At 31.0% G+C, this 22,313-nt stretch overlaps 1 protein-coding gene across 1 annotated transcript in view; it reads right to left on the reverse strand.

The window, feature by feature from the left end:
• LOC123656381 (formin-like protein) overlaps nucleotides 1-21,373 on the reverse strand; it is a 96,602-nt gene extending 75,229 nt beyond the window's left edge. The window contains exon 1 of the mRNA XM_045592070.1: nucleotides 20,994-21,373. Within this exon, the coding sequence (XP_045448026.1) occupies nucleotides 20,994-21,146 (153 nt within the window). The 5' untranslated portion in view covers nucleotides 21,147-21,373. The remainder of the gene's footprint in view (nucleotides 1-20,993) is intronic.
• Between the last annotated feature and the right edge of the window lie 940 nt (nucleotides 21,374-22,313).

Here is a 22,313-nt window from a genome sequence, read left to right on the forward strand (position 1 = left end):
AAAGTTTTCTTGCTGCCATTTCTCTCATTTGATTTACATATAGGTACTTACTTTTATTTTTCACGGTTTTTTTTGTCCAATAACAATAAAATATAGCCTATATCACTCCTAAATAGTGTAGCTTTCTGTTAGTGAAAGAATTTTCGTGATCGAATCGGTATTTGCAGACTACTGTACAAACAAAGTTAGAAACTTTACCTCTTTATAATATTAGTGTAGATAAACTATCACTAACACTACTATTTTTTATTATTAATCTATAGGGATTTTTTAATATGCGTTTCTTTATAAGGATAAATCGAACTTCGCATTCCGCGCAATCACAACCATATTCAATTTCTATATCTTCTGCTCTAGCGCTTGATTTATCCTTTGATCGGTTTTGACCAAGAATTTATCCGACGCTTATAGAATTTTAGAATCGAATCAACGCGTTAAAACAAATTCTCCGGTGTTATTATGTTAAGTGTAGATGGAACAAATTACCATAACTTATCGGGTGACGGCTCATTGCTCCAGCCCGCGTTCCTAGACCGAGCGTAACGCGATATTCTTGAATGTCACCAGAACCGTGAGAACTTCACTTTTTTTATTACCTTTTTTTTCTTAGGAATGGATAAGGGCTATTGTTATACTGTCACGTGTTTCTTTTTTAAATATATTTGTCTATTACTTAGGCTTTAGCTTAATGCCTTTTTAGACAATATTGTTACAATTATGAAAGTTTCTTCACTTTCTCTCAATAGCTGACATTCTAGTTATAAGCCTTAGGTTCTAATTATAAAATAAACGTTTAACTTTCGAACCATCAAACTGGATTATGCATTTAAATTGTCAAAAAAAAATGTAACGTCTATTAGAATAATTATTATTAGACGAAAAAGAAACCTGAATTAATTACCGATACATTGTACGGTGGACCACATTCTTTTTACGATAAAAAACGACTTATATTCAACACTATGGCGTTTTAATAGAGGCTATAATAGTTAATGAACTAATCTGAGTGTCAAACAGTGTCAACGACCTCTTTGAGATGTTGTATATTTGTACATAAGTATGATGAAAGAGTATAAAAAAGTTATCGTCTTGTACATTTAAAGCTAGCATGAATCACTTCAGATATAATGGCCCGCGAAAAAAAAATTACAACATACACCTACATATATACTAATAATTATAATGATTAGTATTCAATTGCAAAAAATATACTAGAACACGGTAACCCAGAAAGGATTTGTAGATGAAGTTTGATGAATGTTTTATAATTAAGTACATCTGGCATGTTGTACCTATTTGTACATGTATATTGCGGCTCCTCCGTCCATTGAGGATTTGTCTATTATAGATAAGATTTATTTTTAACTGACTGATAAATTGTAAGACCAGTGCATTTAAATAAATTCATCGTAAGTTAAATTAACTATCTTATTATTAATCGGTAAACATAAAAAAAAAACACAGTCTAATCAAAAAACGTTGTTTACCGATGTTTCACTTTGAAAAAACTATATCTACGATATATATTGTTTTTTCCAAATGGCTTAACTATACAAATGTTTTTTTTTTTATGTACGATTAAATTTTTCACAAATTTCTATTCACTATAGGAGTATTAGCGGTTTATTAAATGTATTAATTACAAAAATAAACCGTAATCGTAATCAGATTTTTTCATACTTTCCCATTAAAATCTAAACTACCTAATCACTCTGTACATTTATAATCATATTGTCTGTTACTTAATCATTCCCACACTTTACCTACATCTATAGAATAAATTAATTCTTCATTTAAACTAAATTAATTCGAAAACGTAACAAATTGAAGACGACCTTACTTCGGCCTAGACCGTCACGGCGCGTGCGTACATTCAAGAGTAAAATAATTATGTTACGACGTGAGAAAAAGATACAAGTATGTAGGTTATCACTCAAGATAGCGTTCTATTATATTATGTAACTGTATTTACGTTCAGTAAGCAAAGTAAATAAGTAATAAAGTATACATTAACTTAAACTAATAAGGTATGTTTATAAAATTATTTATAGATAGATAAATATAAATACCTAATTTTAAATTTAAATTAGCAAACCAAGTTGATTAATATCTTATATCACTTTAGAAAATACTCATTTCAAAACTGAATATTAACTACTTTTTTTGCTCAATAAGTAACACAAGGTTAATACAATGTTGTAATATAATCATACTCATTGGTCAACTACATTATTACTACAAATTCGTCAAAACGACGTTTTTTTATTTTTATTAATGCGAATTGTATTATTTCAAATCGAATATAGTGAGTCGTATGTATGAAGTTTCAGAGTAAACGATAAGTTATCATCACTGCTGTTATTAATAAAAAAAATGACGGATAAATTTCCGTTTCACTCATAGCTCCGATTCAAATTCAATTTACAGATCAATTTATTGAAATTAAAGAGATAGGGGATATAAAAGGGCTCTGGTGTCGAGATGACTTCAATAATCTTTTTAAAAATATTATAGTTCCTAGTTTTTTTTTTTCAATTTTAACTGTATTACACCATCGCATTAGTTAATAACGGTGATTCTGCCACGGTAGTATGTATATGGAAATAAGTAAATAAAAAAAGTGTATGTGTCAGCTCCGACGCACGACTGGAGTTTACTCATTCAGATCGACTGTAGAAACGACTTATTAAAAAAAAATAAATAAATAAAACATTACGAGGTCATTCGTTCAGTAGATTTTATTCCTCATATTTTTTTTATACCGGGGGCCTTATATGAAAATCTATTCAGCTCAAATAAACTCCAAAAAGTTCCATTTCAAAATTAGTCCAAAACAGAGGAATCCTTCTAAAAGTATAACAAGAATAGACAATAGAAAAAAAAAAAAAAAAAAACATTTTAAAAATAATTTTGATTTATTCCCCAAAAAATACCATGTTATAGTTGACAAGGTGTCGCCATGTCGTCGCAAATGACGCAAATATTATGATAATATCACGCATTTCCGCAAACTTGCACCTGTCGGCAATCGCGCCTTAAGGTCTGTTTTTTTGGAATTGTCCTAATTGGTAAACAAATATGGCGTACTTATGACCACAGACAATTAGAGTATAGTGTAGCTTAGTGAAGTGACACAAAGAGCAAATGAATGAACAATATCAATAAGCCATAGACAAAGTAAAATTAATTTTACATCGAAATATTTAATGATACCATATTGCTGAAATTATTTCAAAAACTAATAATATATTAAATAATTTTGCTAAGAATTAGTAGAGGTACAGAATTACGAAAAAAAATATTAATCGAGCATCGAGCATAAAAGGCAACAAAGGGGACTGTCCATTTTGGCCCAAGGTGAACAGAATTCATACAAAAAAACAAATATACCAATAATTTTCATAAATTAAATCATGTTTATTCGTGAATTGCAGTTTTATCAATATAAACTGATGAAAAGTTTATTTAATAAGTATTTTAATTCATTAATTATATACTTCTAGTTTATTTTCGGTTGGTGATTTGATTACAACACGTTGCCAGTCTTAAACAAACAATTATTATTAACGAACAATCGATTTTAAAATATTTTTAAATCAATTATTTGTTAAAATCGATTAAAAGTATTGTTAAATCGAATTAATAAGAAAAAAGTCTAAAAAAAGTCTATAAAAGTGTATTTAGTAAAAAAACATTTAACTTTGGTGAAAAATAAACTATTTTAGAAACATTGTTATTGACTAAATAAAAAGCAAGCAATTAATTATATTAAATTCGATTATCGATTTAATCGATTTATTTGTTTATTGAAAATATTATTTATTATGGCAACCCTAAACTACAGACTTTTGTTTCATACATTCATTTGACTTCGATGTTGCTTTCATGGTGATATAGCAACCTACTGTAAGGTTTTCCGTCAACCGAGAATTCATCACTACTGCGACGTAAAATACACAGTAGGCATATTCATAAGTAGGAAAATATATTTTGTATTTATTTTATATGTAAACAATAAAGGTCAGGCAGAGAAGCCACAAAAAAATATTATTGCAACTGCATGGTTGGTCGACGGACAGTAGGTTGTTGTGGCCATGTCATGAAATTATTTGGTTTTTGGGCTGAAAAAGGTTTCAAGATTTTATAAATCTACCTGCCTAGTTTTTAGATAACATTCTGTTAACGTACGAATCCGATTAGTAAAACAAAAATAACAAAACAATGATTTTTTATTTCAGAAACCTTCTTGTAATTATCCACAAAAAAACAAAAAATGAAACACCTGGATACAAAACTATATCATTTTTCTAATTCATACTTGTTAGTACTACTAACTTAATATATAATTATTATTCTCAGTGACTGTCCACTCGGGGCCGAAACCCCCATACAAAGTGGACAGTCCCCTATATATTTCGTTTATGTGATATGGTCGGTAAAAAAAAAGCCAAAAATAAAATTTACAACAAATTAAAGGGGCCGCCTGTGTCTAAAAAAAGTCGACCCTATTAATATTATTGTCACATTATTTGTATTTACTATGAATAAAAAACCTTGCGCCGGCGGCACACTCTCTCTAACATCTAAAAAAAGGACTAATAACATTGTACTCCACGAAGCTCTCATTGGGTAATCTTAAGTCTCATCCTAAAGTCTCAAAATTTTTTCCTGTGAAGTACAGTAAACGTTTATGCCGTTGCTATGTGGTATACTTTAATATTATATGGGATAGCATTAAAAATGTTCAGGATGAAATTGATATTCAGAAATATTCATAATATAAAATAAAACCTTTACAATGAACACTTTACCATAAATGATTGACATTTGCAATATTTTGTAAGCATTTTTTTTGTGCGCTCAACATAAAAAAAAGAAGAAAAAAAACAATTAATAACAAAATACAAATAAATAACAAATCGCTTTACTGTAATATTATTTAACAAGTTATAATTCGTGAAATTTTAAAATATAGTTAAAGAACATGGCCTATTTTATCGCTCATGCTGTTCATTCACTTATACTCATTCACTTCTAAAAATATTATGACCACATCCCTATTTGCCTTATAAAAAAAGATATTGAAATGTCATATTCGAAAATATTAGTTATCTGTACTCTCGGAATTCGTATTTTGTAGTTTTTATGTGTTTAAAATGATAAATTGATATTTGTTTTTAGTGAAATAAATAGTAAATGGAGTTTTACAAATGTCCGTAAGCTAATATGTTGTGAAAGTGAGTGATAAATGCGGAAAAAACGTGAATTACGATTGACAGCGGTTTGTTTACCAATTAGGACTCTTCCAAAAAAACAAGATATACTTTTCATGTTTAACTCGAAACATTCGGAATCAAGCACGAGAAATGTAAAACTTGACATTTACTATGTCAATCAATCATTAATTAATTATTGATTGAGTTATGAAAGAAATGTCACTTTATCGTCGAAATTACTTTTATTTTTAAATTGAAACCGTAATATTTTTATTTCCAATTCCGGTAATTGTATTGAATCTGTCATTTAACTTTTTCATTTTGTTTCAAAGAATGAACTGATAATAATCACACTTACAATATCCACAGTTAGATAGAAAAAATGAACAATTGAGTGTAGCTTATTGAACGCTTTGAGTGAAATTAATCTATAACAATATTATAAAGGTTAAAAGTTTGTTTGTTTGTTTGTTTAAACACGCTTATCTCAACTATAATTAAGAGCCATTTCACAAAAATCGGTAACAATCCGCGAAATTGTAATATTTTGACGTCGTTAATCTCAGTGTTGGATGCAATAATGTAATTTATATTCTTGAAATATAATAGAGCAACCTTTGTTGTAGTCCATAGTCAGATCAGAATTTTGATTTATATTATGTGTATAAAATTATTAACCTTTTCATCAGCCTGCTCCCTGGGTAAACGGTCGCAATGTATACTTTGAAGTCCTACTTTTCAATAACCTCTACGTTGAAACCATTTTAAAAAAATATCATAATATGTGGAATATAATTTTGTTGTCCACTATCATAGATTTTTATTCCATTTGTATCTCTATTAAACGATAAAAAAAAATTTAAAGTTACGAATATTTTCCAAATAAGTACAATTTTAAAAGCGATATTTCTCTTAGAAAACTAAGAAATTTTAACGAACTATCTTCATCAAAGTAAACTTACATCATTAAGGAATACAAAAAAAAATAATTAAAAGATGTAATTATTTTTAATACATTTTATATTAAATAATAAAAAGATAGTATATATTGCCACGCACCAAGCCCGGTAAATCAGTCGAGCGCTAGCGCTCTTAGAGGTAAGGTCCACGCCAAATTCTGCGCAGCCGTCTCTTTCGCTCACACGCGCCAAGCGCCTGTTGTTATAGCGGATAAAACGCATTTGATACTTTCATAATAAAATATAAATAAAATAAACATATTACGAAAATGACTGTAAAATAATATAATGATAATTTCTGTAAACAAATGTATAATTTAATTTTCTTTTCTCACATTATCAATACAAATAGGCATTTCAATCTGTTTGTCTTGTTATTTGTTAATTAATATGTTTGTCGGTGTCGATGTCATTAAATGCTTTTTTATTCATATCGTAAATATTAGATTCATTCGTAAACTGAAAAAACTAAATCAATTTAAAAAAAATTGTTTCATAAAATTGATTTTTTTAATTTTATTTTAAATTTATTGACTGTTGTTATATAACATACTTGAAATTTTTAACAAATTAATTATGTAAAAAACATTTTATACCATAGTTATAATTTTTATTATACATCAGAAAATGATCACGATGGTCTTTTGGTTGTCACACTATACGTACTAGCACAAAGATCGCGCGGCTCGTACGACTCGCGCGATGCGACCAAATTTACCTAAACTTGCAGAGCGTAAAATTGTGAAATGGCTCTTAAGAACTACTCGTTCGAATTTTTTTTTTGTGTTGTATAGCCAATTTTCCGAGGGAGGCCGTAGGCTATTTTTGTTTTGTATAATTTGTAATTAATAATACCTAATCAAACCTTTGAGAAACATATTACTCACACGAATGTATGACAGATCACAGTACTAATATGGTTGTAAAGTATAAAATATTTTGATAATAAAGACATTACAGAAAACATACCTACTTCATTATGCTCGGGACCGCGGAGAATGCAACTCCATCGAAAACTCGAACAAAAAATGGTACATACGTAATATTACCGCTTTAAAACCAGTAAAACATAAAAACAATCAAAATTAAAAGGTTTAAAGCCTTAATTGTCATGTAATTATTTTTTTTTTTTTTGTCAAGGCGCCTCGTTGGCGCAGGTGTCAGCGGACGCGGGCTCAAAGCCCGCAACTGACAAATATCTGTTTGGCCTTTTATAAGAATACAAAGCAGGGAATCTTATTTTTGCCAAAATATATGAAGCTTTTTTTTTCCATCGTTTGTTAAATAAAATTAAAAAAAACTAAAGGTTTCTTTAAGGACACTACACTAGTAACGCTTTTAAGCCAGAATAATATATACTATAATTATGTTGGTTAAGCCGCTTAAGTTATCGTGGTACCAAATGATAAGCAATGTAGCGTCTAGTCTATGAAAAAAAAACCATGGAAATTTATGTATGTTGAATGGTGCATATAATTTCCCATATTATTCCGCCACGCGTGTATCGGCGCAGGCTCTATTAATCAACCATAGTGAAACATTGGTAGGGAGACCATGCTACGGGTACAAGCTTAAGCCTTACATTAGAAAAAAGTGTTTTTTTTTCTTTAAAGAAAAGCGTCGAAAGCGATGCAGTTTATTTTCAAAATAAGTATTTGAATAAAATTTAAAATATTTGAATAATAATCAGCACGATTTATAATGTGCTGTGTGGCTACGGCACTAAAGAATTTAGCCACCCCCTCTCTTCCCGTGGGTGTCGTAAGAGGCGACTAAGGGATATCAAGGTTCCACAACCACCTTGGAACTTAAGAAGCCGACCGATGGCGGGATAACCATCCAACTGCTGGCTTTGAAATACACAGGCCGAAGACGGGCAGCAGCGTCTTCGGTGCGACAAAGCCAGTACTGCGGTCACCAATCCGCCTGCCCAGCGTGGTGACTACGGGCAAAACACATGAGTTCACGTTACTTTTGGCGTTAACTTGTGGAGGCCTATGTCCAGCAGTGGACTGTATAGGCTGTAATGATGAATAATAATATTTTCTGCACTACAAAATCTATTGAGAGTACTATTTACAAAGGTAAGGTAATTATAAAATGTTCAATTGGCGTAGTACAATTAGAGCAGATTTAGTTGAAGCAACTTTTTACAAATTTTCCGGCAATCGGTGCAACAGTTTCCTAGTTGCTGCAACTATTATATAAATAAAAAATTATTAAAAGATTCATATGAAAATAGACTTGAATATTTTACGGATTTATTCGTCGTAATTAATTCATCGGTACTTTAAAACTGGACGTTTAACCGCGTACGACCGACGTGAGCTGACAACGTGATTGATATTGTTAGAATATAATGTCATAATAGTATTACAAATACAATACAATACAAATATACTTTATTGTACAACCAAAAACAATACAAATAACATAAAAGGAAAAGAAACAAGCGAGAAATAATAATAACAATAATAATAATAACAAAAAAGGAATGTACAAAAGGCGGTCTTATCGCTAAAGAGCGATCTCTTCCAGACAACCTTTAGAAAAAGGACATGAATAAGAATAAAGCGGCATAGAGGTGTACTTTAAAATAATATATGTAAACACATATAATTATATAACTATACATACACTTGAATAGATATAATTACAGGCATGAAACTACATATAAGAGTACGTACATAAACATACATATACATACTCACATACATACATACATACATACATAGATTCATACATACATACATACATACATACATACAATATAAACAACTAATAGATATTATAAATATAAACGACAGAGTACAAGAGAAATATAGCACTAAATCAGCAACGATATTATAGCAACTTTAAGTAATGGTCTTTCAAATGGCTCTTAAATGAGTCTAATGATTGTGCACGCCGTATACTTACGGGTAAAGAATTCCATAGTCGGGCCGCTTGGACAGAGAATGAGTTAGAGTAAAAAGAAGAAGAATGAGATGGAATTTTAAGAAGGAGGTTACTATCAGAGCGGAGAGACCGATCGTGAGAATTCGATAATAATTCAAAGCGTTCTTTTAAGTAGCAAGGCGTCTTCGGATTGAACAGTGAACAGTAGAGAAGCGATAGAGAGTGAGTATTTCGGCGGAACCTAATTGGGAGCCACCCGAGTTGCTTTCGAAAATCAGAGATGTGGTCATATTTCCTTAACCCAAAAATAAACCGAATAGAGAGATTTTGAATCCGCTCGAGTTTATTAAGTTGGTCTTCCCTTAGGTCAAGATAGCAGGTGTCGGCATAATCAAGGATAGGTAGAAGGATCGTTTTTGCTAACACAATCTTTGTGGGGATAGGTAAAATATTTCGTAACCTGCGCAAAGAACTGATCGCACAAAACATCTTACGGCTGAGTTCCTTTACTTGTGAATTCCAAGCTAAATTTCGGTCAAAAATGATGCCTAAATTTTTTACTTCTGTACTGTAAGGAATGATATTGTTGTTAAAAATAATAGGTGGCAGAAGTGATTCATCTAAGCGACGAACCAAACGAGAACTACCAATAATAATAGCCTGACTTTTCACAGGGTTTACTTTCAATCCAAAAGAATTACTCCAGTTAACAATTTCATTTAAGTCTGAATTCAATGAACTAATTGTAGAAGGAATATATCAGTTAGTTTGGAGTGAGCATAAATCTGGAGATCGTCAGCGTACAAATGGTAGCGAGAAGTTATACGATACGATACTAAATAGCGAGAAGTTATACGATACGATATTAAATATTACATACTAGTTTTTACCCACGGCTTCGCTCGCATTATATTTTTTTGTAATAAAAGTATCCTATGTTACTTCTAATACCTCCAAGAATATGTGTACAAAGTTTTATGATGATCGGTTAAGTAGTTTTCGCGTTAAAGCGTAACAAACAAACTTACAATCACGTTTATAATATAGTTAATATTAAGATCCCGCCACAGCTTCGCACGCGTATTAAACAAAATGTCAAAAAATCCCTATTTTTTTTTTAAAATGTAATAAAGCTTATGACACCCGCGGATAGTGTAGCTTTCCAACAGTAAGAGAATTTTTCAAATCGGTTCAATAGTTTAGAGCCTATTCAATGCAAACAAACAATCAAATCATTCCTATTTATAATATTAGTATAGATATATATTAGGGATAACTAGCATTAAGATATACTTATATATTATGAAACAGTTAAAATAGGTGTACTATTAAAAGCAGGTACATCCGTCTGGAATATAAAGGAAGCAAATAAATGTCAATACAACAATAATCAGGTTTAAGTGACAGTTATTTTAGAGGTTTTAAATAAATTCACTTCATTATATTTTTCTATCTACAAATTTTAACAAAGACCTCGGTTGCATCCAACTGTTCTTTATTTATTCTCCTTCTACGTGAGATTGACGAAATAATGCGATATTTTGGCAATATAATGTTATCAAATCAATTGAACGGAATGAAACAATCAAGTACCCGGTATATTATATCATCAAGTAGGAGCACATCGTCGCCCTAACCCTAGCCGCGGACCACTGGTCGCGCTGCATTCCTTGACACCTGGCGTGCATCTACATAACGCGTTCACCGTCGTTTTCCAATACGACGAGAAAATTTCAAAACACTTATAATTCATTGCCTTTACGCTTTATGCATCTATGACTTACTGTTGCAATGGTGTTTAGTGCGTGGGCGAAGTAGCATACTAGTCTTAAGCCTAGTAATCGGCGTTGCTTAGGTTTTTACCCGTATCTATCAATGTCTTCGGCTCCAAATAAAAAAAAAAAAAAAAACGACGCGTATATGTTGTATTTACGGTATGCATCTAGAATATTCCAATTGCCATATATCCAAAAATTTGATAAGTAGTGGTAAAAATTGTATAATTTTTTTTCTACTTTATAATTAATTATTCCTGATACATGTAGCGTCCCTAAAATTTGTCTACACACTTATGTCTTTTTTATATTGACGCAAGTTAATAAGTTCCTTGCAGAACAAATTCTATTATTATTTGTTTTTCTGTTGTGTTGATCTTAATTTAAGAATCAACCATTTCCAAACAAAATATTAATATTCTGAGATTCTTGATCAAATTTTGATTATTAATATCTCTCAAAACCTCCGTTCATCTCAATAAATAAACATTTTAAACCCGTGGCTAGTAATTAAATTCGACGTAGTATAATAGTAATCGTATTACATATTCGTGAAATACGAATATATAATACGATTACTGCGCATTACCGTTAAAATTAACCAGAGCCTTAAATAAACACTTATTATTAAGCAATTACAGAATTTTTAAAAAGAATTTAATACAAACAAAAAACAATTTCCAAACCGAACTCGTAATTCTCAAGTAATGCTACAAACAAAGCAAAAGTATACAATTAAAATTATACGTGCAAACTTCAAGGTCTAATCCACAACCACACTTGCGTCTCTCCCTTGACAATTATAACAAAACAACAGTCAAGACATGGCGATATATAAACAGCTCCTCGGGTTAGTCATGATCATCAATTATCGTAAGCAATGAGAAGCTATGTATAGAATATTCCATTGTATTATTATTACAAGACATCAATTAGAACCGTCGAACTTATCTCGTTAAACGTGTAATAAAAAGTTAATTATTGACTTGTAACGCGTGTGTACCGACGAATAATCTACAGTTACAATATTAAACTAGCTTTACGCCCGTGATTTCACATGCATGGATTATACGATTTTGGCTTTTACTTAGTGGAAGCCAAAATCGTATAATCATGTATTAGATTATAGCCTGTCACTCAGTGGTAACGTAGGATTCTGCAGGTAATAGAATTTTTAGAATAAATCCAGTAATTTTCGAATTTATTCTAAATTGTGGAATCACGAACCAAGTCGTGGATATATTTAATATAAATCTGTATATGTATCTTTATACATGCAGGTAGGTACATAGAAATTATCTAAATACTTATAAAAGATGAGAGTTACGAGTTCGGGGATCAGGAACATACACACAACACAAAATCCACTACCAATAAAATCCATAATATTCAATTATCCATATAATATATAGTTCTACGAACATTTACTTTAGACTTGGGATCGAATCCATTCGATCATTATTAACTATCATAAAATCTTCATTAACATAACACTCTTTACTGTAATAACTATTTAAATGATAATTTTACAAATATTGCCATACAAATATTATTATTTATCGTAAATATATCATATAAACGCAAATGGATTCATAAAATAAACGCAATAAACTCGTCGACATCGTTAGCCTGCACGTTTATCGCGAACACAAATCAGACGCGGAAGGTGCTCTTACTCGCTCTATAATATCTGTAAAACTAGATGCTATTAATGACAAGTGTATCTAGAACGTCTTTATTGATAACAGAATCGTTAACGGAAGTAATTGCTTCGTTCAATCGTGTAGAATACAGACTTTGATCTATTTCGATAATCATCAAAAGTTTTAATTCAATATTTTTAACCAAATTAAAAAAAGGTGAAGCGGTTTATTCGTATTTTGAGTTTTCATCATATTCTTATTTGGCTACCGAATGTTGGTCAATATTGATCATATTGTTATTTTAAACTGTTTACGTGTAATTGAAGTTTATTTTTTTTTACTAATAAATTATTTTAATTCTCATTAATTAATTAATTTGTACAAATTATTATACTTATACCTAAATCTTAAATAGTTTTTGCTTATCGCGGACAATAATTACGTTATAAACGACGATAAACACAATCTCACAGTTATAAAAAACATTAAGCTATTACAGAGTTCATTTCCAAATAATTTTTAATTGCTGTAGAATATGTGGAAATAAATTTTTAACAAAATACGCAGTCCTCATTACTTAAATAACAATTAAATTTATTAAAAAGTTAAATGTATTAAACAAGGTACCGAATAACTTCAAGAAAGACAAAGAAATATAACAATTTCAAAACATGAATAGCATAAACGGAACTCGTAGTAAATACGGCAATTAAATACGCAATGGGGTAATTAAAATCTAAACGACATTATAAAAAACATTGTAACGTAAATATTAATACATTTATTAATATTTATTTATTACTTTTAATGGTATTAAATGTGTGTAAAACTATTTTATTTAATTACAAGATGGACTTTCGTTTTTGTCTGAATACTGTTGGTATTAGTGATAAGTTTTAATAAAGGCATTGATATATCTAATATATAAAATTCTCGTGTCACAGTTTTCGTTGCCATACTCCTCCGAAACGGCTTGACCGATTTTGATGAAATTTTTTGTGCTTATCTGGTATGGAATCGGCCAACATCTATTTTTCATCCCCCTAAATGTTAGGGGTAGTCCACCCCAAAAATTTTTTTTATTATTTTTTTGACAAAATTTTTAATTTCTATTTTTTTATGATACAACATTAAAAAATACATACAACCCTAAATTTTCAACCCTCTACCATCAACCCCTATTTTTAAATAGCGTATAGCGGCAAGACAACGTTTGCCGGGTCAGCTAGTAAATTATAGATCAATGAATAAAAGTGATTAAATACATTTGCGGTCGACACGACGTTAGTACCAAAGAGTTGGGTTGTTGTTGTTGAGATCGCGTGTTCGATCTCTTACACGTATAAACCACTCAAAACAAATGACTATTTTATAATTTGTGCTAATGTGTGCTATAATTTGTGCTAGCTATGTGCATTTGTCATTCTATCACGTTTCGGAAACACCGAGAGCAAATTCTCATCTTATTTAGATCTGTTAAATGTGAAGCGATTATTTATTTACTTATTTGTTTTATAGCTATGTTATTCAAGATTTCACAATTCACGTAAAGCCTTTTTAAATGAAATAACAATTTATTTTCCCCATTACACTCGGCTCGAAGAGCATAACAATACAAAAATAGGTTGTAATGTTTAACCCGCGCCGCGATTTTGATGTCACGTACAGATATTATTGCTTTCAGTGATGGCTCGGTATTGTCGATTCGCATCGCAGCGTTACTAATCACTATATAAAACCAGATAATGTACCTACCTACTTGGCGTAGCTAACGCTAGAGGATCTAATGCTTAATCCATATAAATAAAAATAAAAAGTTCTGTCCTTGTGCGCACATTGCGGAAAATCTACTTCTTAATTTGAATTAGATCTTCTTACTTTCTTCTACACGACCCTCTTAATACGAAATAATTATTCACCCTCCCTATAGGTAATAAGCAACACAGGCGAACTTGCGTGTGTCATATATGACACACGACAATCCATTTTAATACTACAATATACCTATGACACATACGCGCTAAACACTTCTCAACCACGTTTCTGATCTAAACCGTCGAGACGAAATACCCTCCGTAGCCTTCTGTTTCCTGTCACTTGAGTACCTCAAAACGAAGAATGAATGGGCATTTTCTAAGCTAACGAACTTCAACTTAAACGTCATCTTTGCTGACCATTAAACAAGATTGTATCATGTGCTGATCTGTTATGTATTTGAATATATTATGTGCATGTAATATATAGTCTAAGCAATTTCAGGTGAGAGCACAGATGTACGAAAAATAAGAACCTAAGTAGATCAAAACACGTTGATGAAAAATTTGGTTTATAAAGTAGTATGTGCTATACCTACTTACGGAAGTTTGTCGTGAGCTTGTGTATATTTTCGGACCCAGACAAAGAATTGTCATAATAAATACTGGAGGACATTACTCACGTTAACGGTTTTTTTTCATCATTTCTTCAGAGTGAAATCGCCCTGAGAAAATATTACCTTTTTCATTGTTATTTTTTATACTACTTTGTCAACAAACAAGCGTAAGACTAGCCTAATAGTAAGCGATTACCGTACCATATAGACATATTCAACACCTTACTTAGTTAAAGCCAGTTTCATCAACTTTATTTTATTTATTCGTAGCTCTTTGTTGTTCGAGTTTAACACAAAAGAAACAGCGAGTATTTACTGAAATGTCAAAACAGAATAAAAAATAACATTTAAAATATGTAGGACGTAGACAGAACTGATAGAAATTAAAATCGACCTCTTTATCGATTTAACGATAAGAAATAGAAACTTAATAAGTAAATATAAAAATTATATAAAAAACACGGTCTAATTAAATATGTATATAGGCTAAAGTAAATATGTATGATTTGAAAAATTATCAATGGCTGTTAAAACTAATAGATAATTTGCACATATGCTAAATATATATAATATGAATTAAAATACTAAAAATTAAAATCAATTTCATTAAACTCTCTAATGTCAAGCCATTTATATATATATATATATATATATATATATATATATATATATATATATATATATATATATATATATATATATATATATATATATATATATATATATATATTCATTTTGACCCCTTTTTCCACTCCAAGTTTTATGATTCGATTCCCGCCTCAAATCTGCTTGTCATATTTATACGAATACATGTATTATGTAAAATGTACATCTTTAAAAGAATATTATATTAGTTAGCAGTATAGCAGGCACTAAGATGCTTACCTTTAACAAAAGACCATGATTGTATTTTAAAAATATTTATTTATTAGACGTTAAAAACTAAAAAAAAAGATGATGCTAAGCTTAGGGGCGGACCCACAACAGCGTGTGAAATCACACGGGTCATCATCACAATAAATTTTCTTCACCCTACACAAATCACATCGTAATACCAGGAATCGTTGACAACTCAACCGGCTTGTGTAACATCCTGCGCCGCTGGCGCGCTATCATTGTCCATTTTGAAATCGTGTATGAACTCGTTAGATGTGAGGGGTTATGTGAATGATACGACTTCCTTACATCGTTGATTCATTATTTACGATACAATATGTTATTAAGTAGTTTTTTTTCTTTATTACTTTAGAACATTAAACATAGTTTGATTTGTATCAGCTGCGATTATCTGATTGAGTTACAATTTATAAAAAAAGAAAATATAGAAATACCTACAAAAAAGACTAAAGGATTAAACATTCAACTATTACATAATTCGACCTTTTTCATGATATGAAAACGAATTATGATACTAAAACATTGATATCTAGATTATTTTTAACTTACAGACTCGAAAGACGTACTGTTCAAAAAACAAGATTCTAGGACACGATTGCAGTGTCACCTATAGGATAACTATTTTATGGCATCTAGCGAAACAGTAAAACAAAAATTCTCCAAAATTAGTCAAACAGTTTTAGGAGTAATTACAATTATTTATTAGAAAAGATACAAACAACTTTAGAGTGGATATAAATTTTCTGTAGTGATCTGCGACGCTAACGGAACAGTATATCATCGTGTCCATCAGCTGATGTGCACTGCACGCGCATAACTAAACAGCATTATGCATGCGTATCGAATACGTGATCTTCGATCGTCGATATGGAATGCTGGAGGCACTTACTGCACTTTTTGTCCTTTACGATCCAAAGGAGACAGTTACACAAAGAGGATTTAACAAAAGAGTTTATATGTTTCTTTTTTTTTTTTTTAAAGATGTTCAACTTCGTGTGGGTGTGATATTGATGTTTAATATCGATGTTTTATTATTCGTTAAAAGTAAATTAAAAATGTATGACTTTGTAGGTAGGTAGAAATATTAAGGAGAAATTAACGAGAATGTGTAGACTAGAGATGCCACGAATAGTAATTTGGCCGAATACCGAATACCGAATGTTCGGCGAGGCTCTTGGCCGAAGCACCGAACATTCGGCAGCCGAATATTCGGCCACACTTAGTACTTTTCACGGGCGACAAGACACAACTCGTCACCGTACGAGTTTAAACTTGCATCGCTGAAGTACCTAATATTTTGTTTCATAATTTCATTTTTCATTGATTGTTGGTGCATACGTACGTACTGTATACTAAAATATAACATTTAATGTGATTGATTACCATAAGAAATATCACCGTTTGTTCGAGAAAAGCAAAATGAATCAATTTAATAAAAAATCGCCTATTTGGAACTATTATAAAATTTATAGTGAAGACAATAAACTGGCAGTTTGTTTGTTGTGATTATTTCTTACCACTGGTAGATTTTAAATATTAATTTGTTAGTCCTTTTTTGGTTAAATAAATATCTTTGTGAGTAATATTTTGAGTTTTTTCATAATTTATTTGGTAATAAATTATGAAAAAACTCAAAAAAAAAAGGAAGTAAATCTATTTATCACGATTTCACGCCCAAACTGCTGAACCGATTTAAATGAAATTTGGTACACAGATACTCTAGAGCCTTAGAAAGGACATGGGCTATAATTTACGCGAGGTCGCGGAAAAACAGTAGGAAATAAAAAAATTGCTATTCGCTATTCGGTATTCGGCCAAATGGTTAACCATATTCGGCCGAATACCGAATAGCGAAAAAAAGAGGCCGAATAGCCGAATACCGAATAATTGCCGAATATTCGTGGCATCTCTAGTGTAGACTTAAAAGGCTGAATGAAAATTAGTATTGGCTCTTGTATTGTCCGTATACCTATGTATCTCTGCATTAGCCGTTTTATTTACAAAATAAATTTTACACGTGGACCGTCCGAAAGTTAGTAGAGTCAGCATTTTGTCTTAATATAGTGAGCATTTTAATATCGACGTCGTATAATTGTATTGATTCAGATGATACTAAATGTATATGAGTTTAACTGATAAAACAATTGAATATATACTTACATAAAAAACCTATATTAGAATGTATGTGACATAAAGTATCATTTTAATGTCACGAAACATTAATCAAATAAAAAGTACGTGAACAATGATGGCGAGTGGCCAAGTGAGACGGTCGGCCGGTCGCCATCACCCATCGGTAACCAGAACGCATAGAGATGCGCACGATTAGCTATCCGTCAGTGTTAACTAGTAATTTGTTTTTTATCTTCGGTTTACTGTAACGGATGGCATTACTTACACGTGTCCGCTATACCTACTTTCACTCATGAAAAAGTCGAATGTACGAATTAATGATTGATATATTTGAAATCCTACTAATTATAAATGCGAAAGTTTGGGTGGATATTCACTAATCTTTTGCGTTAAAAACTAATGCAATTAATCTTTGTAAGTAGGTAGCTGCAGATTCAATAAATATATATGTAGCTTATTTTTTACCCCGACTTTTTAAAAGAAAGTAACTCGGGCAAAAGCGCCAGCGAGGTCCAGTTAGTAGTAATTAGGTTTTTTTTTCATATTACCTACTTTTTAATGTGTTGTTTTAATACACAAAGATTTTAGAGTTAGATAAAAAACATTTCAACAAAAAACGTCGCGATGTTGCCTAATTGCAAAATAATTACACCTCAAAGTCAATCGACAACAACCACGATAGTAATGTCCGAAAGTCCCTGCACTCAAGGTCAGATTGAGTCATTATCGCTGAATCAGTCGGAAAAATAAATCCTTACAAAATGGTCACAGTATTTAGTTAGTAACCATTGTTTATACAATTGGGGTTTAACCTGAATAATAACCTACATTAATTATCATCATTGTTGTGTGTTGTGTCCGGTTCTAGAACTGTTATTACTATAAGTTCTAAAATTGTGTTTACTTAAAGAAGAATACGGCTTATAACTAAGTTGTTGTTTGCCGCGACGCGAAGGTTTTGCTTCCTCTGTGGAAGACTACTTCAGTTTCAAAACGATGTAGTCCTTTGTTAACATTAAAGCGTCCTGTATTGAAATATATAATAAAACTAATTTGTACATGATTGCATATATAGCAAATATAAATGTTAAGTTTTGAAACAATTTTGAACATTTAAATTAATTAATGATCAAATCAGCCTACAGGCATCAAACATCCCACTTCTTGGAAAAGGCCTCCATAATTACGCTATTATTTTGTTCATGGTTTAACATTTTTGCTTTATACTAAACAGTCTCTAAGATAACTCTTTTTAGGGATCCAGGAACACAAAATAAACTACCATATACTTCATACATATACATATTTAATTTGAATACGTGGGTAGCAAATAAAACCTAAAGCAGTACCCAGTAATGGTGACTGCACCAAAAAGCCTCCATAACAGTTACTGCGAACAATTTTCGGGACCGTTTCACATCCGTAATAAATTCTTGGTTTACTACTATATATAATATGTATAATAATTGAGTCCTCTTTCAGCCTGTTAACCTCATTACAGAACTAGAACAATTATTAAAGTATATAAAGTTGAAATACCAAGCGATTAAAGCCAAGGCTCCTTATTAACCCTATTCTAGAGATCGTGAATGTGACACGAGGATGACCAACTCGCTGCAATTTGCTTATTAATGTCAGAATGTCTCGACAAAATACCATTTATCCTGTTTAAAGTGTATCCAAATTTAGACAATGATTTAATATGTTTACCATAATATATATATTTATGATTATTTTATCAAATATATTACTAAGAAATATGAAATCATTATGTTGTTTGTTTTACAATAGAAGTTTATCTGTTGTTGGGCATATTTTGTATAACATTTAATTTTAAAAGTTACTGATAATGTTTATACAACTTATTATTAATTATCATATTATGATATATCCTGGAGACATTAATGAATGGTTATTTAAGCTTTGTTTTACGATATATTTAGAAATATAACATTTTTGTGCCTTGTACAACATATTTGTTATGACAAAGAAAACTTTAACATGAATTATCACACTGAAAGACTATGTGTCATCAGTAAAATTCTATTACAGACTGATATCATTACACATGTGTCATTAATTAACGACCAAGATACGTTCAGCATATCACATTACTAGATGTGAAGAAATTCATTCAACATCCGACAAAATAGCAGGAAATGTAACATTTGGTTGTTATCTTAATATGCCGATGCACTCTCATTCACTAGGAACAGAGGAATATCATAACTTTGATAAGATACTGCACAGGATATTTTGTATAGGAAACGGACACAGTGTGTCCTATATGTGTTGTAATAGGAAGTTGTGTGGTGTATGTGTTTGTAATAGGAAGAATATGTTTATAAAAAAGTGACGAAACTTATTGGACAACTTTATCACTTTTTATATTATTCTTTTTTATACTTTAAAGTTGCTATCTATACTAATATTATAAAGAGTATGTTTGTTTGTTTGTTTACTTGAATGCGCTAATTTAAAGAACTACTTGTCTGATTTGAAAAATTCTTTCAGTGTCAGATAGTCTATTAATCAAGGAAGGCCATATATTTATATATATAGGCTATATATTTTAGTACCTCTTTTTTCCTAAATTAACGTGGGTGAATCCGTGGGGCACATCTAGTCTAATAATATAATGGTAAGAGTCTACTTTACAGTTTTAAACTCTTTGAAAAGTTTCATATTAATAAAACGAAATATCAATAACAATAGTGTAACGTTATTTTTTTACATTATTTTATTTAATTATTACGTAAAAAAAATTACGTTATTTAATTATTGTTGATAAAGAGACGTAATTTTTAGTTATAGCCGTATGAGCGAGGTCGTAAATCTTCAGTTTTATACCCTGCACTTGCCCAATTAATAGCCATAGACACAACTGGGTGTGTTCTACCGATGCAGTGTAAACAATCAATTGAAGAATGCAACGGAAATCAAAACTGCAACATTTTGACAGTCGAACTAAAAAATAAGCTACTTTACAAGCGATGTTAATCGAAAACAATGTAACGACATATTATTAACAAAGTCGCACGAATCGTAAACAATTAGCGTGTTTGTAAACAAAAGTGCCGGTGAATTTTGTTTTTACATACCAAAACTTTGATGAATCGATTCTCCAATTCATCTCTATCCGGCATCGGAGGCTTGGTTCGATTCCTGGTGGACGGTTGCCGTACATGGTGACTTTTAGTCGTCCCCACCGGACCGTCTAGCATTGTCTGATCCCTTGAAGTTATCAAACCCATTTTACACAGAACACTTATTAGACACCATCAAGCACAATAACCGCCTCAGGTCATTTTTATCACAGAAAACAACACTGAAGCACGTTTACTTTATTTTTCAGCAAGTCACATTCTTTAACTAGCGAGCGCTTTATACCGAACTCGTCAACAAACTGAACCCGCACTATACAAAAGCAAAATCAAATCACGGCCTCAAATGAAGTGCAGGCTGCGGCTTTAGGTATGAAGTTAGTAACGAGTTAGTAGCATACTTCGGTTAATCTTTGACAGCTGTGTGGCCAATCAAGGCGAGGTGCGTTCCGTAACATGAATACGAAATCTATTTTAAAATTTATATTATATATTGACAAAATTACAATATATGTTTATCGTATTTACAGCGTAAAAAATTTATAACGATATAACATTGTACATTATTTACTGCTATCATAAATAAGATAAAAAATAAAATCATTGACATTAGAATCGTTATAACCATATATTGTTTCAAAACGTCATTGTTATAAAGCCCTCGTTACTGTTTGGTTACTGTTAACGCGCCATTTTTAAATGCAGACATCAAATTGATTTAAATTATTCAAATTAAGATACACATAAACGTTTGTGTGGGCACCTAAGTATACTTACTATAAGGACATTCATTTTAAAATTAATGTATAGTATTGTAACTCGACCATGGACCTTTCTCATCTTTTTTTATTACATAATAATTTTATTTTGCTTAGATTAGATTATTTTTTGAAAAAGCAACAAATTACATGATCATATGGTGAATGTACTCCTAGGGCCATGGCACGGGGCAGCACAAGCCGAGCATATGTACCTTTCTTTTGCTTTATTCCGTTAGTTTATATGGCGGCAAACTTTAGGTAATCTACAATTAACTAGTAATTTTTTTTAATCACAATTCTTAATTCTCAATTATTAATATAATTCATTCAGTGGCCGATTTACAAATTTGCCGCCACTAGGCTATTCAATTTTTGCCGCCCCTACTAACCTCTGAAACCCGATAGCCTTTTAAGTACTGAAATATTTTTTCGCTCATAATTACATATCGTAGTAACTTACAGATGAAGTTTCTTACAATCAACAGCTACTTAGGTACCTTACTCAAGGGTTGTGATTCGATACTCGCCGCGAGTTTCGGTGTAATATCAAATTGTA

This window comes from Melitaea cinxia, chromosome 9, assembly GCF_905220565.1.
Source record: "Melitaea cinxia chromosome 9, ilMelCinx1.1, whole genome shotgun sequence".
NCBI lineage: Eukaryota > Metazoa > Arthropoda > Insecta > Lepidoptera > Nymphalidae > Melitaea > Melitaea cinxia.